The sequence below is a fragment of the Ovis canadensis genome, chromosome 6 (genome assembly GCF_042477335.2).
Source record: "Ovis canadensis isolate MfBH-ARS-UI-01 breed Bighorn chromosome 6, ARS-UI_OviCan_v2, whole genome shotgun sequence".
In the NCBI taxonomy this organism is placed as follows: domain Eukaryota; kingdom Metazoa; phylum Chordata; class Mammalia; order Artiodactyla; family Bovidae; genus Ovis; species Ovis canadensis.
In genome coordinates, this window is record NC_091250.1 from 130,335,703 (window position 1) to 130,363,091 (window position 27,389).

Consider the following 27,389-nt stretch of genomic DNA (forward strand, 5'->3'; position numbering starts at 1 on the left):
TTTGGGCTGGGGGAGGTGATGGGAGGGCAACTCGGCTCTGCATGGATGGGGCACCTGTGAGATGAGGCGCTCACTCCCTCCTGGCCGCTCGTGTGTGAGCAGTGACGTCCCAGGAAGCTGAGATCTGTCTCACTGTTGTGAGCAGGTGTCCCCCAGACAGGCCAGAGGGGCCGCAGCCCACCCTGTCCCATTGAGAGGACAGGTGCATGCAGACCGACAGTCCCCGGGGCTGTTCCCAGAGATGCGGTCTGTGCCCAGTCCCATAATCTGCAAATCTGTCCATCACAGGCATCTGTGTCGTGGAATCTGGCCAGGGCTGCCTTCCTCTGCTCACATCCAGGGCTTCAGGTCGTGGGCTGGCACCCTTGCCACCGTGGACAGGGCTGACCAGTGGGCCCAGCCACAGCCTACAGACACTGAGGAGGCTGGAAACTCAGGCTGGGTGCACCTGTCTCCCTGGGGTGATGGCTGGGGCCCAGGACACTTACCCAAACCCTCAGGTGTGGCTTCTCAGAAAACAGCGCCCACTCAGGTCTCCTGTAACCCAGGCCTGGGCACTTCTCTTCCTCCAGAGGGATTCATCTGAAAGGCCCGGCCTCCACTGAAACACTCGTGTGTGTGACCCACTAATGTTTCAGCACCTACTGTGTGCTAGGGAGGCGATGATGACAATATGGCATGAGGAGAAATCACAGAGGGCGCCTACACTGGGCTGAGAGCCTCAGGAAGGCTTCCTGGAGGAGGGGAATGCCGGGGCGAGGCTGGAAAGAAGGGGGTGCTACTGCAGCGCGTGCCAGGGCCTCAGGAGAATGAGAAGACAGCAAATCCCACTGGGAGGAAGCTTGCGGTTTACTCAATATCTGCACTGCCAGATTCTGCTGGGGACCCTAAAGCTGGGTCTTGCTGGCTCCAGCAGATAGGTGGATGCTGGTCCTTTCATAGGAAGAAGCTCAGGGACATCTCCTCTAATGGTCTCAGCATCCGCATGAGACAGGTGTTATCAGCCTATTCTACAGATTAGAAAACTGAGGCTCTGACAGGTGGAGGATCTGCCCACCATCCTGCGACCCACTGGGCTCTTTTACAGCACGTTTTCCTCTCCTCACCTGGAACGCAGCACAGGTTTCCCTGCAGCCTAGAGTCTGGGGGGCAGGGAGAGGCTCCTGTGGTGGGAGGGGGCAGAGGGCATCAGAAGGACTGTGCTGAGCCCAAGAACCCCTTGGGGCATTTAGTCAAAACCCCAGCCTCCTTCCCAGAGAGATGCTCAACACATCATATATGCCTTTGAGGCCACCGCCAGGACGCCAAGGTTGAGCAGCTGTGGCCTGAACAGATGATGGCCAGGGGACAAGACCTACTGCCCCCTCCCCAACAGCTGTCACGGCCCCCCCCACCTGCCCTCTGCCCTGCCACTGCTCACCCCAGCCTGCACCCCACCGGCAAAGTGTAGCGGGGGCACCAGAGGCCAGTGCCAGACCCCCCCCCGCCCCCCCATCAGCGACAGCGCAGCGATGGAGAGTCAGGGCGGGCGGCTGGTGGCGATAGTGAAGCAGGCGGTTCCAGTCCACTCGCGGTGTGGGCAAAGGCACAGCCTCGGGCCTGGGGTCAGGACGGAGCACAGGTCCTTTCCAGCCTCCTCACTGGGAGTCTCAGTTCTCACTTGAGACGTGGGGGCAGTGCCCGCCTCGCGGGGCCCCTGTGGGAATCAAGGAGAGGCGGGCCTCTCGAGGGGAGGGGCATCCTGGCTCGGGCAGCCGCTGTCGCCCACACTCTCGGCTTGCGAGGGCGCCTCCTTCCACACGCGGCGCTGGCAGTGCTCCACCGTGTTGCACATCTGGGCTGCCTCCCGGCTCTGGCACCAGAAGCTTGGGCCCAGGACGCACTGGTCGGTGCCCAGCAGCGTGTCCCTGGGGTCGTGGCAAGCGCGCAACTTCGTGCAGAGGGTGGTGGGGTCCATCATGTCCCTGAGGGTCTCCATGAGCACGGGCTGGTACTCGCTCACGAAGCGGCCGCACTGCATCACGAAGGGCAGGGGCAGGATGCCGCAGGCGAGCTTGAAGGCCCGCAGGACGCGGCGCTCGGTGCTCTTCTGCTCCAGGTTATGGACGGACAGACCGAACAGCCGCTGGCACCCCCTGCAGAGACTGTCCTTGTCCAGGAGGCCAGGGGGCGGGTTCATGGGGCCCTCGTGGACCGCCCGGGCCCGCCTCCATCCCCTGCACAGTCGGATGACCGTGCACATCTTTTCTGGGGTGAGTCTGCTCAGGACATCCACCAGGGTGGGGATGTAGGTATCCACCAGCTTGATGCACTCCTGGACCACGGGAGGGGGCAGCACGGAGCACACACGCTCCAGGGCCTGGCTGATGAGGGTCCTACTGCTGCTGCTTTCCAGCCAGTGGTCCAGCCTCTGCACCACCTGCAGACACACGTCACAGGCCACAGGACCCTGCATCTGCACCTCGCTCTTCTTCCACGGAGACGCCAGCTCCAGGGCAGGGACTCCGTCCACGGCAGCCACGTGAGCCGAGTGGAGGGGTCCCTGCCGCTCCTCACAGAAGCCCTCCTTCCCGCAGATCTCGCTGGGCAGCATGAACCTCAGTGTTTGCTCAGCAGGAGCAAAAAGCTGGTGGATGTAGTTCTTGCAAAGGAAAGCCAGGCCCGGCCCCAGGGACTCGCACTGTTCCCGTGTGGTCACCTGTGCCAGGCTGGACAGGTCGGGCCCAAGGGCACCCTGGAGCCGGGTGACCAGCCGGACACAGTCCTGGCACACAGTGCCCATGGGAATCTGCTGACGGCGGGAGCTGAGGAGGCCATTGGCCACGAAAGGGGCCACCACGTTGTATATGTCCTCCTCGGAGAGTGGCCTTGGGGTGGCCGGGTGCCTCTGCAGCGGCTGGCAGAGGGTGAGAGCTGTGCATACCTGCCCTGGGGCACTGCCCAGGTCCCCGCCAAGCATGCTCAAGACGGCTGAGTAGTGGGCATCCACCATCCCTTTGCATTTGACCGAAGACTCCTGGCTGGGAAGCCACTCACAGGTCTTCATCACTGCAGCCAGGACATCGGTCTCGGTGGCCTCGGGGTTCAGCCTGTTGCTGGCAGTGGCTGCCACGTCCAGGCACAAGTCACAGGGCAGGGACCTGGTGGTGGGCTGGCTCCAGACCGCAACGCGGCAGTGCCGGACCGCCCCGCATCTCGTCGCCGCCTGCAGGTCCCGACACCACACGGCTGGGCCCTTGGCGCACTCCTTGGGGCCAGAGATGGAGCCGGCCAGGGCAGTGCACAGCACGCCCGACAGAAGCAGCAGTGCGCAGAGCATGCCTAGCCGTCACAGGGCCAGCTCCACTGCGCGCGCGGCCACCCCGCCGCTGCTATAAAGCCCCGGGCACGCCTGGTGGGCAGCCCCGCCCTCCAGGCTCCTCCGCAGCCTGACTCATCGCCCGGTTGTTCCCTGGTTCTCTGCAATATGTGCAGGTCGCTTCTCCCTGGAGCACCGTTCGTCCCTCTCCCCCCACCCACTGGATAAACTCTCACTCGGCTTTCACAACCCAGCTCAGTCTTCAGTAAAGCACAACTCAGCCACCTCTTTCCTGGAAGCCCGTCGGCCCCCTTCCCCACGTCTCATGCCCCCACTCTGGTGTCCTCTGCTGTGGGTCCCCTCCTAGAAAGAGAGCCTTTGATGCCTGTTCGTGCGAGTTGCTCAGTTGTGTCCAACTCTTTGCGACCCCTGGACGGTATCCTCCTCTCCACGGAAATTTCCAGGCAAGAATACTGGAGTGGGTAACCATTCCCTTCTCCAGGGCATCTTCCCAGACCAGGGGTCGAACCCAGGTCTCCCACACAGCAGGCAGGTTCTTTATTGTCTGAGCACCAGGGAAGTGCAGAATGAGAGACTCTTGGGGGGATTTTTGTCCCCCTGGGGGAGGCACAGGCATTCTGTCCTTTTAATGCCAGAGATGAAGTGACTTTAATGACTGGGCAACCACAGAAGCTGTTTCCTACATCTGGCCTTGAAATGGCTCACCGGGCTGGCTCCGCTCCTGGCCCTGGCCGGCAGTGCCACATAAGGGCCCCTTCTGTCTTCATTTGTGATGCGAGTGCCCGCCGGCCTCCTGAGACAGCCGCCAGGGACAGGTCTGGAAACTTGGCTGAGTGTGGGCTGGCCCACCCTAGATATGAAAGTGTTGGTTGAAAGTACCCTACACAGGAGGAATTTGTTTCATTTCTGTGTCACTCGTAATCTTCTTATTATTCTTGCTTAGTTTTTAAATGAGTTATCAGTCGAGTAGATCAGATGTCAGGCACACCCAGGCTTCCCGAGCTGGAGCCGGTTCATTAAAAGGAGGATTCCACAGCCAGCCTCGCCTTTGGCCTTCTTTCCACTTGGCTCATGGCTCCCACGGGGCCCTCCCATGCAGGGGTGGACAGGTCGGGGGCCCAAGGGCAGAGGGCTCCCCTGGAGTTGCCTGCTCCCGTCGGAGGGTGTAAGCCCCCTGCGTGGTGCTGTCTCTCAGGTTCAGGGGGCAGTCCGCACCCCCACCTATGTGGGTCAGGCCTTGGGGCCTGAGATTGCAGCCACCTCGTGGAGGAATGTGGCCGGGGTGGCTCCATCCACCTCCTCCGGCCCCGGGGTTGGGAAGGGCACTTGGAGAACAGGACTCGCTGAGCTCTTCACACCGGCCCGAGGACTGCGGACCCTCTGGACCAGAGGAGGGACAGCCGTTGGGTTGCAGTGAGCCTGGGCGCTCGTATGCCCGGCTCCTGAGTCTCACTTGCAAAGTGGGGACTGGAGACATGGGTGTCCCATCTTGAGGTGCCTGGGGCAGGCAGGGGTTGGCTCACTTCAACACCCTTTCCACATGCCTGCTCCTCACTGAGCGCACCGCCTGAGATTCCTGAGCACCCACTCGCATCCTACGAGGACTGTGGGCACCAGGCCAGCAAGCAGGAGGCCCTGCCCCACTGCTCTGCGCCAGGGCCCCAGCCAGGCAGCCCCAGGCCTCCTGCTCGGCCTTCCCGGTGGCTCTCACGGTCTCCTTCCACAGGCACCACACTGCCCAGAGGCCCAGAAATCTCTCCCCACTGACGAAACACGAATTTGATTTTATTTTATAGAAAAATACATCAGTCAGTCACTCAGTCAGTTCAGTTGCTCAGTCATGTCTGACTGTTTGCAACCCCAATGGATGGCAGCACGCCAGGCTTCCCTGTCCATCAGCAACTTCCGGGGCTTACACACACTCATGTCCATTGAGCTGGAGATGCCATAGGAGACTTTTCTCTTGGACTTTCTAATATTTTTAAAATTATTTATTTCATTATTTTACCAAGCCGCGTGACTTGTGAGACCTTAATTCTCTAACTAGGGATTGACTTTAGGCCCACAGCAGTGAGAGGCATAGAGTTCTGAGCACTGGACTGCCAAATTTCTTATTAAAATATTTAATGCATACAGGAAAAGGCACAGATTATAAGTGTTCAGCTCAGGGAAGATCCACAGACTAAGCAAGCGCCCAGGCCCAGACAATGTCCATGATTCTGGGCAGCCCCAGCACACCTTCCAGCCACCCCTGCCCCGCCCACTGCCGGGAACCCCGACTGTTTCGTCTCCGGCTTCTTTGGTGTGGTATTGGGCCTGTGAGCTCCGTTTGGGCTGCTGGGTGGGTCCTCATTTCTGTGCAGAATCCGTAGGGTGAATTCACATTTTACTAATCTATTCTACCCTCGTGAGCATTTGAATCACGTCCAGTTAGTTTGGGGCAGGCGTGGACACTTCTGTGCCCATCTAGGGATGCGTGTGTACCCCCATCTCTGCTGGGTTTTCACTGGAAGCGGAATTGCAGGGCTCAGATGGCAGACGTCCAGTAAAAGCCGACAAGACAGTTTTCCACTGTGGTCGTGCCCACTGCCCTCAACAGGGCTCAAACAGTTCTGGTTGCTCCACGTCTGTTTTGTCTGGGGGAGGTTATGTTTTATTTTGATATAATTTCAAACTTAGAGGACCAGTGCAGAAACAGAGCTGGGAGCTCCCGGCCAGCGGTCACTCGGGCACCTTGGCCCGATTCGCTCTGTGGGTCCCCTCCCCGCTTCCCTCTCGTCGACCCATCCATCCACCTGTGTTTGTATTCACAGACACTTGTGTCCTAACCTGTTGAGAGTATAGTGATGTCATGTCCCTTTACCGCAGCTACTCCAGGGTGTTTCCGGAGGACAAGGACGTCCTCTCAGATAATCACAGGGCATCTGTCAGCATCCAGGGCTGTGATGTTGATACAATCCCACTGTTTAACCCGCAGCCCTTGCTCGGACTGTGAAGAGGCCTCAGGGCTGCCCTCTGACCACGATTCACTTCCTGGTCCCAGCTCCAGGGTCAGGGGCTATGTGTGCTCGCCATGGCTCCTCGGTCACCTTTTGGTGTTTTTCTTGACACTGGAGTCCCGGCGGGTTACTTGTAGGATGCTCTTCCCTTGGGTCTGCCCAGGTTCCCTCGTGCTCAGACATGGCAGGACCCCTCTGTGCCCCAGGTGGGGAGGGTGGGGCACAGCATCCTTTTGAATGCTTATTTTATTTAACAGATTGTAGTCCAGGCCTTTTTTGCATTTCTATTTCTTGGGGATGGTCTTGCTCCCTGTCTCCTGTACAATGTCATGAACCTCCGTCCATAGTTCATCAGGCACTCTGTCTTATCAGATCTAATACCTTAAATCTATTTCTCACTTCCACTGTATAATTGTAAGGGATTTGATTTAGGTCATACCTGAACAGTCTAGTGGTTTTCCCCACTTTCTTCAATTTAAGTCTGAATTTGGCAATAAAGAGTCCATGGTCTGAGCCACAGTCAGCTCCCGGTCTTGTTTTTGTTGACTGTATAGAGCTTCTCCATCTTTGGCTGCAAAGAATATAATCAGTCTGATTTCAGTGTTGGCCATCTGGTGATGTCCGTGTGTAGAGTCTTCTCTTGCGTTGTTGGAAGAGGGTGTTTGCTATTGTGTGTTGTTGGAAGAGGGTGCTGCAGCCCAAAGACTGAGACACGACTGAGAGACTAAACGGAACTGAACTGAGTCCATGCCTACAATTGCTCTGACGCCTAAACAGCTCCACATCAGCTCAGTGGGGCCCTTTGAGCTGGCCTGTGTGTCTCTGACATGTGTCCACCATACTTAGAATGCTTCTCTGCTTTTAAACAAAGACTTGCTCCAGGCTTATCTTGCGCATTCCTTGAACCAACCCTGGAACCAGTCTGGTTGATGGAAGATAGTATTTAGAAACGAAGATCCAGGCATAGATGTGCTCATTGAAACTGTGGTGTCATTACAGCTGCCTTGGTGAACAGAACAGTGAATACCTTACCTCTTACTGATGCGGGTGATGGAGGAAGGATGTGTTCACATAGAAATGGAGACACAGACATTTGTAGGTATGAAGACAGACATGTACATACATGTAAACACGTGTGTACTTGCAACCATCATCCATTCACCGTATGTCTTCATCAGACAATGAGTTCACTTTGATCCTTAGGCAACAACACCTTGGACAACATTCTAGTTTTCTTCCTTTCCAAATTCTTAACTCTCCTGCCCAATAGTCAGGAGTCTGGGTCCCATTATCCTTAATATACTTACTCATTTGCTGAATTCTAAAATAGAAAAAAGTAGTAGTCTCAGAGTGCCTAATCCTGGGACTTCCCTGGTCGTCCAGTGGCTAAGACTGCATGCTTCCAATGCAGGGGCCTGGATTCCCTGGTCAGGGAATTGGATCTCATATGCTGCAACTAAGACTTCACACGCTACAGCCGAAGATGCTGTGTGCCACGACGAAGACCCAGTGCAGCCAAATAAATACATATTTTAAAAAGAAAGATAGAAAAGAACACTTAACTTCTACCACTGTGAAAAGCAAAACTTACCAGCTAGACTTCTGCATTTGCACACACTTATCTTTACCCTTTTGACATAAAATTTACTTGTGGTAAAATGTACATGCTGTAGCTGTGCAATTTGGCCTATTCTAGCACACACACACCGGAGAAGGCAATGGCACCCCACTCCAGTACTCTTGGCTGGAAAATCCCATGGACAGAGGAGCCTGGTAGGCTGCAGCCCATGGGGTCGCTAAGAGTCAGACATGACTGAGCGACTTCACTTTCACTTTTCACTTTCATGCATTGGAGAAGGAAATGGCAACCCACTCCAGTGTTCTTGCCTGGAGAATCCCAGGGACGGGGGAGCCTGGTAGGCTGCCGTCTATGGGGTTGCACAGAGTTGGACACGACTGAAGTGACTTAGCAGCAGCAGCACACACACACACACGTGTGTAAACCACACCCATCGCCCCTCAACCAGAGCAATCGCTTTTCTGATTTTCTTCACCTTTGATCAGTTTCCCTGAATCTGCATCAGTGGGGTGGGGTGGGGTGTCCGCTGCTTTCACCCTCTGGACAAGACCCCGCCCTGTGGTTTCTGGGCCTTACCGCCTGGTACTGTCCCCTGTGCCAGCTGCCAGAGTGTCCTCATCGCCGAGGGCTGGCGTCGGGTATTCCAGTTTGGGGTTATTCAAGTATCGCTGCTTTGTACATTCTTCGGAACACTGTGCAGTGGGCATAGTGGGCATTTCTGTTGAGTGGGCATCTGGAGGAGGACTTCGGGGGGCCCGGTGTCGGTGTGTGCTGAGCAGATGCACCAGGCTCTGATGTGGAGACCCCGGGCCTGTCCCCCAGCAGCGCTGCTCCACACGGCTCTGATGTCACCCTGCAGAAAGTGCTGGAAATGATACGACCAGCGTTCCTCCACCACCCGCCATCCAACGAAAGGCAGCACTTGCTGTATATTTTATAAATTCCATCTGTTTAAAACATTTCCCTGGAAGGTACTTACTTTTTCTTCCTAACTAGAAATAAGCCTGGTCCCAGTGGGATTGGGGGGTGAGAGGGGGACATTTTGTGCGTGAGGCCCCGTGTGTTGAGCTAGGGTCAGGGAGGGGACCCACAGGAGGTGGGCCTGAAGCATGCAGATGGCGTGCTTCCCAGAGGACCAGTGAGGAGAGAGAGGGAACCAGGAGCAGGGCCCACTTGTCCACGCTTTGCCTGGCCCTCTGGCCTCCATTTCACCATCAGTCCTCGAGGCTGCCTTGCTGTATGGGCGGGGGGAGCTGCCCCCAGGTACACGGTGACACGTGCACGCTCTTCTGCCCACACGGAGAGACACAGGCTCCAGCCCCGTGGGGCTCCCCAGCCCGTGTTCTGGAATCTCTGAGCACAGAGATGCTGGCCTCTCCGACCTCTGAGCCCTCTCCTCTATCCCGCCTGATGCTGTTGCCCCCCCGCCACCCCAACCCAGGGCCACCTCTCTTTCTCTCTGCCTTTCCTGCCTCTTCTGGGTGACACTCCCGTGCTGCCAGGCCATACTGCGGGGGTGTTTCCTGCCTATGTCTGCAGCCCCTGCTGTGAGCTGGGGCTCAGCAGAGACGGAGATGGATGAGGACTGGATATTCAGGTCCTGGGGACACACCACGGATGTGTAAACACTCGTGCCCCTTCTGGTGCCAGGCGGAAATGGTTTCTATGCAGTAAAGAAAAGCGGGCAAGGTTCGGTGAGGGCTGCTGGGTGCTTTCGCACAGGGTGGCCTTGGGGGCCCTCTGGGGGAGGCCCCTTTGGGGAGGGGGCCTGAGCACAGCAGTGGCTGCGGTGGGCACCCAGCAGCGGCACCCAGCAGCGGCACCCAGGAAGGAGGCACAGCAGAGGAGGCCAGAGGTGGTTACATGCTGCCATTGCTGCAGGGCCAGGAGGCCAGGAGATGGGGCATGAGAGCCTCCTGAGTCAGCCAGCCCCTTCCCAAGAGGGGAAGCCCACTGTTGCTTCTGAGATGGTGGAGGTCAGCTTTACCTGAGTTCTGTCTTTGTGAGCCTCCTGGTAGGCGGTGTGGGCAGGCAGCCCAAGGCAGGGGTCAGGACCTCCCCCAGGAGAGCACCCAAGTTCATCAGAGAGCCGCAGGGGAGCAGAGCCCATCCCCACAGCCAGGCCCTGGGGTGGCCTGGCGGAGCCAGGAGGTGAGTGGGGGCTGCCCGGGAGCTGAGTGGGAGGCTGGGACTCATACCTGAGCCAACAGGTGTGGGCACGTGGGTGAGCCCAGCAAAGTTACAAGCAAGAGCAGGGCGGTGTAATTCTTGAACGGGGCTGGGATAGGGTGGGCAGGGGTGATGTGTGCCAGGAAGCCTGCAGAGCATCTTCAGCGCCCTCGAGGGGAGCTGGACCTGTAAGTCCAGCGAGCCCAGGTCAGCACCATCCAACACTTTTCCCAGGGACCAGCCAGCTCGCTCGCCCCGCTCCTGGAAAGGCGCGTCGCGGGACTTAGGGGCTGCGGGGCCCGGCATCTCCCACAGAGCTTGACACCACCGCTGCCCCCCACACCCAGGATGGCCTGCCCTCATGGGTCCCCTTTGAGGCCTCGGTTTCACAGTAGCAACAGAGGAGGAGACCATGCCTGCCCCACTTGCACCATCAGAGTCTGAGAACAAGGTGTCAGGAGGCTGAGCTCCGGGGCAGGGGGAGGGATCCTTCCTTGCCTGTTTCTGGGCTTGAGGGATGGCCAGTAACCCTCGGTGTCCTTGGCCTGTGGCTGTGCCCCCAGCCTCTGTCATCACATGGCTTCTCCCTGTGGGTCTGTGTCTGTGTCCAAATGTCCTCTTCTTATAAACACACTCATTATCAGGGTTGGGCCCACCCTGATCCAGCACGACCTTGTCTTAACCAGTTACATCTACCACCAGTTTAATCACTCAGTCGGGTCCAACTCTTTGTGACCCCATGGACTGCAGCACGCCAGGCTCCCTGCCCATCACCAATTCCTGGAGTTTGCTCAAACTCATGTCCACCGAGTCAGTGATGCCATCCAACCATCTCCTCCTCTGTCGTCCCCTTCTCCTCCTGCCTTCAATCGTTCCCAGCTTCAGCGTCTTTTCAAATGAGTCAGTTCCTCACATCAGGTGGCCAAAGTACTGGAGTTTCAGCATCAGTCCTTCCAATGAATATCCAGGACCGATTTTCTTTAGGATGGACTGTGGATCTCCTTGCAGTCCAAGGGACTCTCAAGAGTCTTCTCCAACACCATAGTTCAAAAGCATCAATTCTTCAGTGCTCAGCTTTCTTTATAGTCCAACTCTCACATCTATACATGACTACTGGAAAAACCATAGCTTTGACTAGATGGACCTTTGCTGGCAAAGTAATGTCTCTGCTTTTTAATATGCTGTCTAGGTTGGTCATAGTTTTTCTTCCAAGGAGCAAGCATCTTTTAATTTCATGGCTGCAATCACCATCTGCAGTGATTTTGGAGCCTCCTAAAATTAAATCTCTCACTATTTCCACTGTTTGCCCATCTATTTGCCGTGAAGTGATGGGGCCAGATGCCATAATCTTAGTTTTCTGAATGTTGAGTTTTAAGCCAACTTTTTCACCCTCCTCTTTCACTTTCATCAAGAGGCTCTTTAGTTCTTCTTCACTTTCTGCCATAAGGGTGATGTCATCTGCATATCTGAGGTTATTGATATTTCTCCCAGAAATCTTGATTCCAGCTTGTGCTTCATCCAGTCTGGCATTTCTCATGCTGTACTCTGCATATAAGTTAAATAAGCGGAGTTAGAGCCTTGACATACTCCTTTCCCGATCTGGAACCAGTCTGTTGTTCCATGTCCAGTTCTAACTGTTGCTTCCTGACCTGCATACAGGTTTCTCAAGAGACACATCTACAAACATCCTATTAATATTTCTAGAATAAGGTCACACTCATAGGTCCCAGTTTAGGCCTTCAGCCTGTCTTTTACAGGATGTGATTCATTCCATCCATAGCAGAGGGGTTCTGGGCCCTGCTGACCTTGATGTTAAATGCTACCTGTGGTTTGGACCCAGGCTTGGCCCTGGGAAGGCTGGGGCAGGGACCCTCCTCTGCACAGAGAGCCTCTGGGTTGGGGCCAGGCACCTGGGTATTGGTGGAGCACTCTGACACACAGCCACTGTATATGTCTGTGAAGCTCCTCTGAGCCCCTGGCAAGTCGAATAGGATTGGAGTTTGGCTCCAGAACACGCAGGCTGATTGGCAGGGGGTTTTCAAGGGCATACCTTAGTTCTCTGTCCCTTCAAGCCTACTTGGATCTTCCAGCTCCGGTGGCCCCCACCTCCAGGCATTTAGGAGCCCCTCTAAAGGCATGGTAAAGAATCTGCCTGCATTGTGGGACACCCAGGTTTGATGCCTGGGTCAGGAATATTCCCAGGAGAAGAGATGGCAACCCACACTCATATTCTTGCCTGTAGAATGCCATGAACAGAGGGGCCTGGTGGGCTACAGTCCACGGGGTCGGTAGTAAAGAGTCCAACACGACTGAGCCGCCAACACTTTCACTTTTTGAAGGCTATGAAGCTATAGCCCACAGGATGGAGACTGGCGATCAGAGAAGCAGGGACGTGAGGAAGGGATGTAGACACAGGTGTGTGGGGCTCGGGGCCTTAGACACACAAGCCTCCACAGCCCGGAGCCCTTCCCTTGCGGGGCAGCACGTCTGCGCTGGCTGAGCGTCCCCCTGCGCCCAGCGCCTCGGGGTGGTCCTGTGTATCGTCCCCTGAGTCCCGCCTTCCTCCTGGTGTCCCACAGCTGCACAGGTGCCATCCTGCCTGCCCCTCTGGTGGGGCATGCCCCGCCTTCCAGGGTCAGGCTGCAGCTCCACCAAGGTCTTAACATAACAAGCCCCACCCGGCCTGCCCAGGGGAGGATGGCCTCCGGAAAGCACCTGGGGGAGCTGGCAGGGCCTCCCTGGCAGGTAAAATAGGTCATCTCATCCCCACGGGTGCAGGGAGAAGGCTGGTCGTGGGCAGAGTTCCTCTTAGTCTGTTAGAAGAGAGAAAACAAGCAGATCCTAAGGACAGATGGGCCAGGCTGTGCCTGTTTTGCTTGACCTTCACGTACATGTTCAACAGTGAGGCACTGCGGCCCTATTAGGGGCTCAGCGCTGCTGTTCTGGGTACTGGGGACATTCTGATTAATGAAACAGAGAAAGCCCCAGGTTCCTGAAACTAGTGGGAGGGAGCAGAAATTAAGCAACAATTATAAAACGCAAGTAGGTGTTGTAAGATAGGAAAAGGTGATGAGTGAGAGGGCGAGAAACGGCATGCGGGGTGGGCAGGGTCAGAAGCGGGGGTGGTCAGCGATGCCACAATCCTAGGGTAAAGGCTTGAGAAGGGATGGGCGAGAACCAGGTGGGTGTCTGAGGAGAGTATGCTTCAGAGGGACTGTGCAAAGGCCCCGTGGCAGCGGGAGGCAGGAACAGCAAGGGGGCCAGGGGTCACTGCAGTGAGGCAGCTGAGCTCCAGGGGAGGGCCTGGGTGACAGGGAGGGGCAGCAGCTGTGGGCTCTGCTACGTCTGTGAAGTTAGAGCAGACAGGATGTGCTTCGGGTTTGGATGTGGGACGTGGGAGAGTGGAATCGCGGACCAGCCGCGTGTCGGACCTGAGCAGCTAGCTGGGAGGCTGGTCTGGAGGAGAGGGACCCGGGCAGGCAGACCTGTTGGCCCATTGTGGTGACATCCAGGCAAGAGGCAGGTGCCTGACCCAGGGCGTGGGGTGGAGGAGGACTTATGGGGGAGGGACACTGAGGACCCGACCTGTGCCCTGGGTGGTGAGACAGGGAGGAGGGCACGAGGCGGGGCTTCCTCCCAGGAGGAGAGGCGTGGTTTAGTCAGTCAGTTCAGACACTCAGTCATGTCTGACTGCGGCCCCATAGACTGCCGCACGCCAGGCCTCCCTGTCCATCACCAACTCCCAGAGTTCACCCAGACTCATGTCCATCGAGTCAGTGATGCCAACTAGCCATCTCATCCTCTGTCGTCCCCTTCTCCTCCTGCCTTCAATCCTTCCCAGCATCAGGGTCTTTTCAAATGAGGCAGCTCTTCACATTAGGTGGCCAAAGTATTGCAGTTTCATCTTTGGCATCAGTCCTTCCAATGAACACCCAGGACTGGTCTCCTTTAGGTTGGACTGGTTGGACCTCTTGCGGTCCAAGGGACTTTCAAGAGTCTTCTCCAACATCACAGTTCAAAAGCATCAATTCTTCGGCGCTCAGCTTTCTTCACAGTCCAACTCTCACATCCATACATGACCACTGGAAAAACCATAGCCTTGACTAGACGGACCTTTGTTGGCAAAGTAACGTCTCTGCTTTTTAATATGCTGTCTAGATTGGTCACAACTTTTCTTCCAAGGAGGAAGCGTTTTTTAATTTCATGGTGTAATCACCATCTGCAGTGATTTTGGAGCCCGCCAAAATAAAGTCTGTCATTGTTTCCACTGTTTCCCCATCTATTTGCCATGAGAGGCGTGGTTTGGGGGAGGGAAAATGCTGACCTCTCAGACCATGGTGAGAGTGGATTTGGGACAGGCAGTCAGCCCTCAGCGGGAAGGTCCCGGCCGAGGTGAAAGTGCAGAAGACCACCTCTGGGTGGTCTTTGAGGTGCTGAGCAGTTGAGAACTTTCCGACAGCCTCCCAGAGGGACTTCTCATCCAAACGCAGCCTGCACATCAGCAGACAGCCTTGTGTTTCCTTCGCATTGGTCCTCAAGTTGGTTTCCTGGGCTGCATAACACAGCAGGCTGGGGGCATGAACAACAGAAGTTTATTGTCTCCAGTTGCGGAGGTCAGAGTCCAAAATCAAGGTGTCAGCAGGACTGGTCACTCCGAGGCTGAGAGGGAAACTGCCCAGGCTTTGCCCCGGGGTCTGGATGTTCACTGGCGGTCTCCGGTTTCCAGAAACATCACCCTGTCTCTGCTGCCCTCGTCACACAGCCTCCTCCCTGTGTACCTGCCTGTGTCTAGTTTCCTACTTATGAAAACCACCAATCATATCGGAAGGGGCTCACCTGCATGGCTCAGCTGGTAAAGAATCTGCCTGCAGTGCGAGAGAGGCAGGTTCAGTCCCTGGGTCGGGAAGATCCCCTGGAGAAGGAAATGGCCACCCACTCCAGGATTCTTGCCTGGAGAATTCCATGGTCAGAGGAGCGAGGCGGGCTACAGTCCAAAGAGTCAGACGTGACTGAGCAACTAAGACTTTCACCGTCCCCTACAGCAGCGTGGCCTCATTTTAACATTTCCTCCTAGAATTATCCTTGCAGTTTTGTCAGAAACTCAATTGACCATATATGGGCGGGTCTGTTTCTGGGCTGTCTGTTCTGCTCCATGAATCCCCATGTCAGTTCTGTCTGGAGCATATGTTTGGATTACAGTAGATCTCGAAAGCAGGCCGTGTGAGTCTTCTCAAGTTCTCCCTTTGGACACTTGTTTTGTCTATTCTAGGGAGAGCTTTGGCCATTTCCATATGTAGGATTGTAGGAGACCCCCCCCCATTCCCCATCCTGCCCATAGGGTGTGGAGGATCTACCTGTACCAGGAGCCGTGCTGAACCCACCCAGGTGCGGCCACGGCATGGAGGGGGATACTACATGGGGGCCCATGCCAAGGTGCGATCGGGTGGTTTAAGAACCCACAGGTCACAGAGTTAGTGGCAGTCGGGGCCAGGATTCCAGCCAAGCGGCCGCCCTCTGAGTCCCAGGCCCTGTGGCTTTGGCTCCCTGGGAACCCTCTGCCCTCATCCTGTCTCTCCACACCCAGGGATCTTTGGATCCCGTGACAGCCGGGGGAGGAGGGCAGGGGTTAGGGTTACTCTGGTTCTGTCACTGAGGATACCGGGCTGAGTGCTCCCAGGCACGGGTCCAGTCCTCCCCGTCCAGCTCGTTCTCTCCTCCCTCCACCTGGAGCGGGGTGGCTGGCGGGGCACTAGGGGTCCATGCAAGCTGCTAGAGCACAGGAGGGCCTTGCTAGGCAGGCGTGGGCTCTGCTGGGAGCCTGGGCAGGCCGGGGGTGCACAGGCCGGGCTTCTGGGGCACAGCCAGGGGACCCCTCCACAGAGAGGGAGCAAGACAGCTTCCTCTAGGGGCTGAAGGGTGCTGGCTGCCATCCCCACCCCCTCCCAAGCAGCCCTGATGCCCCAGGGGATTTCCTTTCATTCTGGAAGAGAGGCTGAGAGTCCGTGACACAGCTGCCATGCCAGGACGGAGGTGCCTCCTTTTCTGGGAGAGGCTGTCTGGCAGACAGCCCTGATTGACAGGGTCTGCTGTCCCAAGGCCCCCAGCTCACAGGACCTGCCTCACGGTGGCCTGTCCTTCCCTTACTGGTCACTCAGGACATGCAGGGCCATGTGCTCGCTGCTCATCCCTGGGATACGATCACTGCTTCTCCAGGACGACCTTGCGGGGCAGCATGGTGTCCACTCTCATCCATTTCACAGATGAGAAAACTGAGGCTCGGAGAGGTCGAACCCTTTTCCTTAGGTTCAGCCAGTGTGTGCTCAGCCATCGTCTTGGATCCTGTCACTTCTATTTGTTTGCTAATCCTGTCCTAGGGAAAAAGGTTCTATTTTCCGTGGAGGGACGGACACACAGTTGACATAAGTAAATGAATCCTCGTATTGGGAACTGTGGAAGTCAGAGCCAGCCCCTGGGGTCCTTCAGGGCTCAGGACAGGGAGTGTGGCTTCTGCCACCCGTCTGGAGGACCCTGCTGCCGTCAGAGATGGATGCTAACATTGAAACACTGCAGTTATGAAGCATTCGTGGCTGTGGGAAAGCACATCACCGACCCTTACACACCGGCGGACACGAGGCAGCTGTTATCGTCCTGCATGCGTGTTGCAGGCTCTTTGAGAGCCGTGGAGCATTGCAGACACAGCGAGGCCCCCCCTACCCCCGGCCCATGGGAAACCCCGCTCTCACTCTGACCTGCTCCAGCCTCATCTGTGTTTCCGTGGTTTCACCACATCCATCTGTGTCCATGAACAAAGGCAGCCCTTGGGTCGTGTGCCTTAAATCTGCACGCGTGGTCCCAACCTGGACCTCTCCGCCGGCGGCTTGTTCTTCACTCAGCGCTGTGTTTATGAAATGGATCCCTGTTGATAGGTGGGATTCTGTTGTGCGGATAACCCGCCGTTGATCTGTTTCCCTTTGGAGGGATGCTGTGTTTTCTTCCTCCCATTTTTTTGGTTTTGTTTTGGATATTTTGGCCAGTCCAACACAGCCAACAGCCTTGTGTGGGTCTCCCAGCACACCTGCATGAGCCAGCTAGGATATCAGGCGCGGTCCTCTGTAGGCGGACTGCTGCTCAGAGCACAGCACATCTCCTGAGTCACTGGCGTGGCCACGGTTGCCCCAGAGCCCTGTGCCAGTCAAACCTGGAGTGCGTGTGTTCAAAAGATTTTTTTTTCCCTCCCTCCCGCACACTTCCTCCTTCCTTCGCCTCTCCCCTGCACCTGCAGCGTGGGATCCATACACATAGACCAGGATGGACACCCTCGCTTTGCCACCCACTGTGGGACCACGTGGTGCTGTGGTTCTGCCTCCTGGCTGTGAGGTGGGGCGATAAGTCCCTTGGGGAGGTTGCTGGGACCCAGAGTCACCCTAGACGGGCGGCGCGCTGGACAGGGTTTTCAGTAAACGTTGGACGGCATCTTCTGCTCGCTGCTCGATTCATTGCTGTATTCTTCCACGCCGCGAGCCCTCAGAGCTCACGCGGGTGGGCTGGCTCCCCGCCAGGCCCCCTGGAGCCTCCCGCCAGGCTCCTCTCCTTCCCCAGCTGAGCCCCGAGGTCAGGTCCTCAGGTGGGTTCTGTGTTTGTCTCTGCAGTCTTTGGCCTGGAAAATCGCTCCAGTTTTCCAGGAATCTGACTGCCTCCTCCCCTGGAGTTTCAGCAGCCAGAAATTCCACCACACCCAGGGGTCCCCAGGGAGGGCCCCCTTTGGCCCCAGAGGGTCGTTTGTGAGGGAGACACCTGGGCCAGCCAGAGGGTTGGGCCTGGGAAACATCTGGAAATTCTTGATCCTTGAAATTATTTAAACAAATACCATTTGCTTTCTGCGTTGCCCTTTAAACCACCCGAAGGATGGGGGCCCCCCAGGACGCATGGGCAACTCGGTCTTCCTGCTCCGGAGGGGAGGGTCCCACAGGGGTGTGGGCGGTGCCTGCGGAGCCGCCAGATGGACCGGGCTCTGGTGCTCAGCCTGTGGAGTGGCTGTGACCTCAGCTCTCCCTGCCCTGTTTCCTCATGTGTGTCTAGGCGAGTTCATGGAGGGTCTTCTCTGACTTGTGAGATCTACCTGGTGAAGCTGGGCTTCCCAGTGTCTCATTGGTGGGTGCCGCCCGCCCCCCACCAGCCAGCGGAGGGGAGGAGTTAGGGAAACCAGGGGAGTCACAGCTGAAACGGGGGAGCAGTCCCCCACCCCTGGCCCTTCCCCGGGACCCTGTGGTTCCCAGGGGCCATTAAATTTCGTGAGCAGGCTTCAGGTGAGAGCATCTCCTCTTCGCGACTGCTCAGAAACAGCCTGGTCAACCTGTGCGCCAAGCCTCCCACACCATGTGAGGGGCCCCCAGCCCCCCAGCAACTGTTCCCCAATCGGGAGGCCCTGTTCCCATCTGTGTAGCGCTCGCCACAGCTGCAGGGTCCTTTGCTTAATGATCCAATCTGTGCCTGCTTCTCCCAACACATGCGCCCCAACCTTCCAGGGCCCTCCTTCTGGTGTCTGGCGCTGGGGCAGGCCCAGCACCTGGGAGGTGTCCATGAGCCACAGAGGGAGGGAGGGAGGGAGGGAGTGAATGAGTGAGTGAGTGAATAAATGATTGAGTGAATGAGTGAGTGGGTGAATAAATGAGTGAGTGAATGAATGAACAGCTGAGTGGGTGAATGAAGGTGGTGACCTGAACCTAGGCCTAGACCTGAACAGGAGAAGTGGCCTGGCCTGGCGGCTGGCAGGCCCCACCACAGAGCCGCCTAGAGCCCTGAGGCTGAGCCTTGGCCCGCCCTGGGCCCCGGTCTCCCCTCCAGGCATGGGGGAGGGACCGGACTCCTGGTCCCAACCGCTCCCAAATGTGTGCGGGGCACCCCTGTGCAGGGCCCAGTGTGGGGCTTAGGAAGGCCCAGTCCCCAGCCCCGGATCCCCCTGCTGAAAGTGCAGGCCGGGGAGGGGACCCAGCCCCCTGCACACCCACCGCCCTGCAAGGACTGGAGGCCATGGGCATCCCGAGCAGGACAATGTGGACGGCTGAGTGGTGCACACGGCTGCTCTGAGCTGGCTGGGTCGGGACGAGCCTGGACAGCCTGGAGGGGAGCTTGGGCTTGGTCTCCAGGGCGGCGGGAGCCACAGAACAGCTGCAGGGCTGCAGGGTGGACTGAGACAGGGAGCCCAGAGACGCAGCTGGCGGCACTGCCCATGCTGAGGCCATAGAGGTGGGGCGGCCGCCGAGGTGTCGATGGTCTGAGCTTTGTCCATGGGGGAGGACCTGCACACAGCCTGGAGGCCCTGCTGGTGGGACAGGTGTTTCAGAGGGGTGTGCGTGTGGCAGCCAGAGGGACAGACAGGTGGAGAGAGAGACAGAGGTGCCGGCAGCCGCCCCCGCCCCGAGGCCCGGCTCTCTGAGAAGCTCTGTGCTCTGAGGTCTGCCGACAAACAGGTGAGGAGCCAGTGGGTCCCCTGCCCGCGGGCCCAGCTGCCCAGCGGGGAAGAGGCCATGAAGCCCACCAGCTCGTCTCAGTTCACTCTCCATCTCTCTGCTCTCCACCATCCTCCTTCCCTCCTTGAGTGGGCTCAGGAGGACCCTAATCCCTCTGAGCTGCTGTTTCTTCAGATGCAGGTGGGTGGCGGGGAGAAAGGAGAGTCGGATAGGTCGAGGGCCTGGGAAAGTGGCCAGCCAGCCCTCTAGGTCTGCCTGGCGCTGGCCCCCGCTGACTCCTCCCCTTCATCCTCGTCCTTCATCCTTTCACGATACAGATGCTGTTATCCCCATTTTACAGGTGAGGAAACTGAGGCCCAGGAAGCAGGTGGCTTTCCCCAAGGCCGGCAGGTGGCCAGTAAGCGGCAGAGCTGGAATTCAGTCTGCCTCCCGATGCGGGTTGCCGGCCTCTGTCCTCCCACTTTCTGCTCTGAACAGGCAGGTGGGTTTCAGTCAAGGTCCCTTGTCAGGCTGGGCCTCACTCTTCTCATCTGTAGCTGGGGATGAGGAGCTCCTTGCAGGCATAGGTAGGAAGCCTGGAGCCCAGCCACCGCAGACCCTGGCCAGAGGGTCAGCCCACAGCCCGCCCCCCCCCCCGCCCCCGACACACAGGCAGCCCCCTCCAAACTTCCAGAGTCAGTTTGCCAAACAGGCTCTCCTGCGGCCAGAGTCAGCCAGGACCAGCTAGTTCTGACCTTCTGTGTAGCTAAACCGGTTCCTCCTACATATTAGTTATCCTAAGTCCTAGGAACTGGGACACCAAGGGTGTTTTTCCAGGAGGCCCAAGGCTTCTTGAGGGACAGCAGAAGAAGAGGCTCTGTTTCTGGGTGGGCCCTGAGGGACAGGGGCCCCTCCCCCACCTCTGCCCTGAAGCTGCTCTGGGCCTTCAGGGGGATTTTCTCATGTCCACTGGACACACAGGTGGCCTCAGTGGCAGACAGGCCACTGGGTCAGGCTTCCCTTCTGCTCACACCCCTCCCTCCCTCGGGCTGGCATGTGCCACCTTGCTATACTCCCCCAGGAGCCAGCAGGATTGATGGGCAGGTGGCTGACTTTAGTGGGTCACAAGGTGACCCATTCTCCCCTTCAAGGCTGAGAACAGTCCACCCTAGGAAGTGGGCTTTGGAGTGGAGCTTTAGAGGGGAACGGACACAGGTCCTAGCGACACCTGAATGGGGCAGCACGGATGGTGTGGGGCCACTGGGGTCTCTCCTTCCTTTTTTTGGAGAGGAGAGACTCACCCAGGCAGCAGTGGGGAGGCCCTGGCACCAGGGCTGTGTGACCTTCTGTAGGTGACTCAACCTCTTGAGCCTCCCATGTCTTCCTTCACCTTGGAGGAGCCAGGTGGAAGGAGCCACCTCTCTGCATCCTGCCCCCACCCCGACCCCCACAGCAACCCCCCACAGGGACCGTGATGCCAGGTTAGAGCCCAGGCTTCCCAGGGCAATCCTGGCCCCCCTGGTTTGTGAGCTCAATGAAGGAATGAATGACATATTGCTTTCCGATCAGGAAACCAGAGGCACCAAGGAGCTGGTCTGTTTTACGTTCAGGGCAGGTTATGAATCTTCCTTTCTGTGCATTTTTCTGCTGTTTCCCATCCATAAGCTTGTGGTATGTGGAGGTGGGAGGGACCTCCTCTACAGGACAGAAACCTCGGTAGGAGAGAGGCAGCCTGGAGCAGGGGATGGCAGGAAAGAGGCAGCCTCCGGAGCAAGGAATGGTGGGAGAGAGGGAACCTGGAGCAGGGGATGGCGGGACAGAGGCAGCCTGGAGCAGGGGATGGAGAAGCCCTGCGCACCTGGGGGATTTGGTTTTTGGGACCGCTAGCTCCGTCTCACCTGGTACACACACATGGGAAAGCAGGAAGGGGCTTCTTGGCACAGACGCTTGGATCGTCGCTGCTGTGAAAGCCTTCCCATGCACCTGGGTCTCAGGAGGTGGAGAAAGCTGACACCCAGCTGCTGGACTTGGGGTCCCTGGCTGCAAGGCCATGCTCACACCCGGTAACGCCCCGCCCTGCTGTTCCCTGCTTGCTGACCCTGGCAGGCCCCTCCTGCTCTGGCTCCGTCTTGCCCCCGACAAAGAGAAGGGGTGCCTGCTGCTGAGTTGTGGGGGAGCGGTGAATAAGAGAGAGTCAGCATGAAGGCCTGAGCCCAGCGCCCAGCATTTCAGCCCCACGTGGAGGCCGTCTTCCTGTCCCCACCTCTCTGTGCCATCCCCATTCTTTCCGGGGGCTGGCACACTGTAGGTGATTCACAAACGTAGCATCTAGTAGGGCCACAGACAGACTCCCCCCTGCCCGGTCCTTCCTGGAGGGCGTTTTCTCCTTCTAAGCACCTCGTTTGTTCTGCCTGATTTCTGATCTCTCATCTCAGCGCTGCTGGGCCCCAGAGCTGGGCGACTTTATTCCAGAAAGGACAGGAGGCAGACTCGGAGGCCCAGCTGGGATGGGGAGGGGACCCCGGCACCCTGGCCCCAGGCGGCTTTCAGGCAGGAGCCAGCTGAGTGCTCCCACGGATGTCATCCCAAGTGACCGACATGGGCCCGGGGCTGGGGTGGGGCGGGCGACTCAGCAGGGCCTGCACCAAACGCACTTTCCTTGTGTGTCTCCGCTTGACTAGCTCAGCTTTCTTGGCCTCGGGGAAAGGCCAGGAAGGGAGACCAGAGGTCCTTGAACTTCATTTCTGAGCAAATGTGCTCAGGCCTTGCACACACTAGGCCTCTGCAGAGGGGCCTGACGTCCAGGGCCGGGGATCTCACCTGCAGGCTTGGCGGGGTGGGTCTCAGCAGAGGGGATACACTGAAACAAGCCTGCCTTGACCTGGGTGGGTGGCATCCTACTCCTTTTGGGCACAGTGGGAGGCACAGTATTTCTCAGAAAAATCTGAGGGCGGGAAGAGCATTCAAGGGACAGAGAATAGCCTGTGGGAACAGAACAGCCCTGCCTGTGTGAAGGCAAGGGTCCCACGAAGGCCTTGCGGGGGGCACGACGTGTGGGGCTGCGGGCAGGGCAGGCAGGGAAGTTTGAGGTCGGAGGGTGGGGGCTATGGACATCAGGCGGGGACAAGGCACCGTGGGTACTGAAAGTAAAGTCGCTCAGTCGTGTTCGACTCTTTGTGACCCCATGGACTGTAGCCCACCAGGCTCCTCCATCCATGGGATTTTCCAGGCAAGAGTACTGGAGTGGGGTGCCATTTCCTTCTCCAGGAGATCTTCCCAACCCAGAGACTGAACCGGGTCTCCCACATTGCGGGCAGACGCTTTACCATCTGAGCCCCCGGGGGGGCCGTGTGGGTACTGGGGAGACACTGAGTGCTGTTGCGCGAGGGAGGCTGCGTGTCGAGTGAGTCTTACACGTTTCCGCAGTAGTTTCCCAGCTTCATTCGATCGGCGAGACTGATGTCTCATCATTCAGGCGTCATTTATTCATCCATCAGGTGTGACTTAAGCCTCCTTCCTCCAGGGCCTGGCCTGGGTGATGCTGGGAACTCAGGCGCTCAGACACAGTCCTGGCCCAAGAGGAGCCCACCATGGGGGCGGCAGGAGCCCCAGAGCTCAGGGCGGGGCCAAGGGGAGCCCCGACATCAGGGCAATGGGCCCTGCCTGGCAGGCTTCTTGGCAGAGGTGAAAGGTGAAAGGTGAAAGTCGCTCTGTCACCTCTGCCTCTTTGCGACCCTAGGGGCTCCCCCATGGGGGACCCCATGTGCATATACAGTCCACGGGCTTCTCCAGGCCGGAACACTGCAGTGGGTAGCTGTTCCCTTCTCCAGGGGATCTTCCCAACCCAGGGATCGAACCCAGGTCTCCCGCATTGTGGGCAGATTCTTTCCCAGCTCAGCCACCAGGGAAGCCCAAGGACACTGGAGTGGGTAGCCTGTCCCTTCTCCAGCGGACCTTCCCGACCCAGGGATCGAACCAGGGTCTCCTGCATTGCGGGTGGATTCTTTACCAGCTGAGCTGCTAGGGAAGCCCTTGGTGGAGGTGATGCTTATGCAAAACGCTAAAGAGTGAGCAGGAGAGCCTCTGCTCCAATCCATCCAACATCTATCCATTCATCCGGCAAACACCTGTGGGCCTGCTGTGTGCCAGGCAGCTCGCAGGGCGTGGGAATCAAGGAGGACTCATGCTCATCACCCCCGTCTTACAGGGGGAGACCAAGGCCTGGAGGGGCTCCCCTGCGTGTGGGGGAGGGCGGGAGGAAGGCCGGCGGCTCCGTCCTCCGCTCTCTGCCTCTGCGCTGTGCTTCACAGCTGTCCTTCCCCCAAAGGCCTCCCTGGCCCCTTCCTCCCACCTGGGTGACACACACCTTCCACAGGGCTCCAGGGCTCCAGCGAAGGTTGGCACGCACCACTCTGGATGGCGCTTATCTTAGGAGCCCACCTACCCCACCACATTGTGGGGGGGGGGGTAGTAATCTCAGACCCCAGATGGAGTGAGGCACCCCTCAAGGCGTCCCAGGGCTCTTACCGCACCGAAGTGTGCCCTGGGCCCACGGGCACGAAGTAGGGGCCTCCAGCCTGTGGCCAGTGCAGCTGTGAGACCTCCAGGCAGGCATCTGAGGTCCAGACAGGCTGGGTCCCAGCCCCAGCCTTCTGAGCTATTCCATGATGGAAAAACAGCCTGAAGTCGCAGCTTTAATCCCGAACTCCCCTAAGGGCCCGACTTCTATTCCATTGCATACAATGTCAAGAGCACTTTTCCCTTTTGGCTTTCACAAGCCCCGTGGTGCCCTTGTGTCCAGAGTCCGCCCTTCACAGCCATCTGGGTGGCTCAGCGGAGCAGCACGGTGAATTTCCGTGTCGGGTGGGAACAACCGCAGGCTTGTCAGAATTACACGCAGAGAGCTGTGTAATTGAGATTGGGCAAGACTCGTTTCTTGGGAGCAGGAATCTGGTGGGAAAGTTAAAACGAGATGACTTGGCTGGATGTTCAGATCTGGGAGTAAGAGACGCATCCCCCACCCTGCTTCCCGCATCCCTCCCCAGCTGATGGCGCGTGTTGACTGTGACCCCAACCCCACTGCAAACTCGCCTTGCCCACCCCGACCCCTGACTCCCAAGGCCTAGTATACACGTATGTGTGCATTGAGTATACACGGGCTGAGTGACTTCTTTGCACGTTTCATGCTGCCACGCTTGAGCAAAGACACCGAATTTCAGGCAAGGACTTTCTTCCTCTTCCCTGCCCCCACCAGCCTCCTTTTCTCCCTTCTGGTCACCTCCCACCTGGGAGCATCCAGGAATGCCCACCCTGGAGGCAGCGCTAAAGCGGCTGGAAGGTTCTGAGACCCACTTCCCCCCGCACCCCACCAGAAATGTCAAAAGAAATTGGAGAGAAAGTAATGTCAGGCCTGAGGACGTAGAGATTCAATCCGTGGTGTAATTCTTTCTGCAAATTAAATTATTCATCATTCCCTGGTCCTTAATAAAATAATTACTCCCGTTGCTTTATTTCCTGCCTATAAAGGGACTGACTTTGCGTCTGAATGTGGAAGAAGCTATTAAAGCTAGTAAAGCAGCCCAGCCCTGTACTAGGCCTACCTAGGACTCTGCCACCTGCCTGCATCCCGACTTTCTGCCAGGATTCCGCCTCACCCACCGCCCCTCAGTGGCTGGGGTTCCCCTTGGCCTCTCTCTGGGCCTCCAGCCTGGCCTGTCCTCAGCATGGTGGCTGCAGATTCTATGTGATCACCAGGAAAAAGGTGGAACCTCCAATCCAGAGATGGACTCTCATTCCAGAGCTAGGATTTTATGGATGTGATTAAAAAAAGACATGCTCAAAATAGACGTTTTGAAAGGTGAGATAAAATGTGAAATGGACCTTTACTGTTCTCACGCGTGCGGGGCTCATTCTGGGAGGCCTGCGGGGAGAAGAGCCTGCCCAGTGATCAGAGGTCTTGACTGGGGCTCCTCTTCCACCGCCCGCCTCCCTCCTCCAGGGCTGGAGCCAAAAGCTGGGCAGGGCATTCTGGGTGCAGCGCCTCCGACCCCTGCCTAACGTTCACAGCCCTGCTAGGCCCAGTGTGGTCAGAGTCTGCCCCAGACCTGCCCCTGGGGGTGACGGGGACAAACGGAAGCTCGGTCCCCACCCACCCATCCCCATCCTCCGCCCGCTTCCCCAGACCCCGGTCCCCACCCTCCTACTCTCTCTCCGAGTGTGATTGCTCTCGGGACCTCCTGTAAACGGAACTGTGTCTGTCTTTGTGTGACTGCCTTATTTCGCTGAGCATGATCCTCAAGGTTCATCCCGGTTGGAACCTGTGACAGGATTTCCTTCCTCTTTAAAGACTGAACAGCAGTTCGCTGTGAGCAGAGATCTTATTTTGCTCATCCGTTCTTCCATCCATGGGCGCTTGGGTTTCTTCCGCGTTTCAGTTGTGAACAAAGCAGCTATGAGGCCGCAGATTCCTCGTTAAGGCCTTGCTTTCAGCTCTTTGGGGGTATTGTCCAGAGGCAGAAGTGCTGACTCAGCTGGTAACTCTGCCTCTGATTGTTTTGAGGACCTGCCCTGTTGTTATTGTTGTTGTTCAGCCCCTCAGTCGTGTCTAACTCTTCGTAACTGTCGTGGACTGCAGCACGCCAGGCTCCTCGTCCTTCACCATCTCCCAGAGCCTGCTCAAAACTCATGTCCATTGAGTCGGTGACGCCATCCAACCATCTCCTCCTCTGTCGTCTCCTTCTCCTCCCGCCTTCAATCTTTCCCAGCATCAGGGTCTTTTCTAAGAACTCAGTGCTTCGCATCAGGTGGCCAAAGTATTGGAACTTCAGCTTCAGCATCAGTCCTTCCAATGACTGTCCGGGACTGATCTCCTTCAGGATGGACTGGTGGGATCTCCTGCTACCATTCTGTTTTCCTTAGTTTTGTATTCCACCATTTATTTTCATTTTATATTTTATATTCCCACAAAGTGCCCAAGTGTTCCAGTTTCTCCACATCTTTGCCAACACATCGATTTATGTGTGTGTGTGTGTGTGAGTGTGTGTGTGTGTTTTAAATAGCCATCCAAATGACTCTGGAGATCAGTCCTGAGTATTCATTGGAAGGACTGATGTTGAAACTGAAAGTCTAATATTTTGGCCACCTGATGGGAAGAGCTGACTCATTTGAAAAGACCCTGATGCTGGGAAAGATTGAGGGCAGGAGGAGAATGGGACAATGGAGGATGAGGTGGTTGGATGGCATCACCAACTCAATGGACATGAGTTTGGGTAAACTCTGGGAGTTGGTGAAGGACAGGGAGGCCTGGCGTGCTGCGATTCATGGGGTCGCAAAGAGTCAGACACGACTGAGTGACTGAACTGAACTGAATGACTCTGGAGAAGGGAATGGCAACCCACTCCAGTATGCCTGTCTGGAGAATCCCAAGGACAGGGGAGCCTGGCAGGCTATAGTCCATAGGGTCACAAGGAGTTGCACGCACCTTGATGTGACTTAGCACTCACGCATGCTAACGACCCTGGCATGGTATCACACTGTGGTTTTGATCCTCGTTTCCCTGGGGACTAGTGATGTTGAGCGTCTTTTCACGTGCCTATCGACCATTTGTTTATCTTTTGAGGGGAAATGTCTGTTCAGTCCTTTGTCCACTTTTAAGGGGATGGTTTGTTTTCCTGTTGTTATAGAAGCACATTTGATGGTTTGCAAAGGCTCTCTACATCCTCATCTGATCCTCACATAGATGGGCAAGAGATTCTGGTTCCTGTTTCACAGGTGAGGGCATGAGCACCTTGCTTGGGGCCACACACCTTGGTCAGCAGCAGGGGCTTGGAGCCCAGGGCCCCTTCCTCTGGCACTGGGCCTGGACTCCTGTCTCT

General features: G+C 57.2%; 2 protein-coding genes across 3 annotated transcripts in view; one reads left to right on the forward strand and one right to left on the reverse strand.

Moving 5' to 3' along the window:
• Positions 1-27,389, forward strand: part of SORCS2 (sortilin related VPS10 domain containing receptor 2) — a 491,847-nt gene that overhangs the window by 212,030 nt on the left and 252,428 nt on the right. The window lies entirely within an intron of this gene.
• Positions 835-3,343, reverse strand: PSAPL1 (prosaposin like 1). Its single transcript, XM_069595060.1, has one exon. The coding sequence runs from the start codon at positions 3,317-3,319 to the stop codon at positions 1,706-1,708; it is 1,614 nt and encodes a 537-aa protein (XP_069451161.1). The 5' UTR covers positions 3,320-3,343; the 3' UTR covers positions 835-1,705.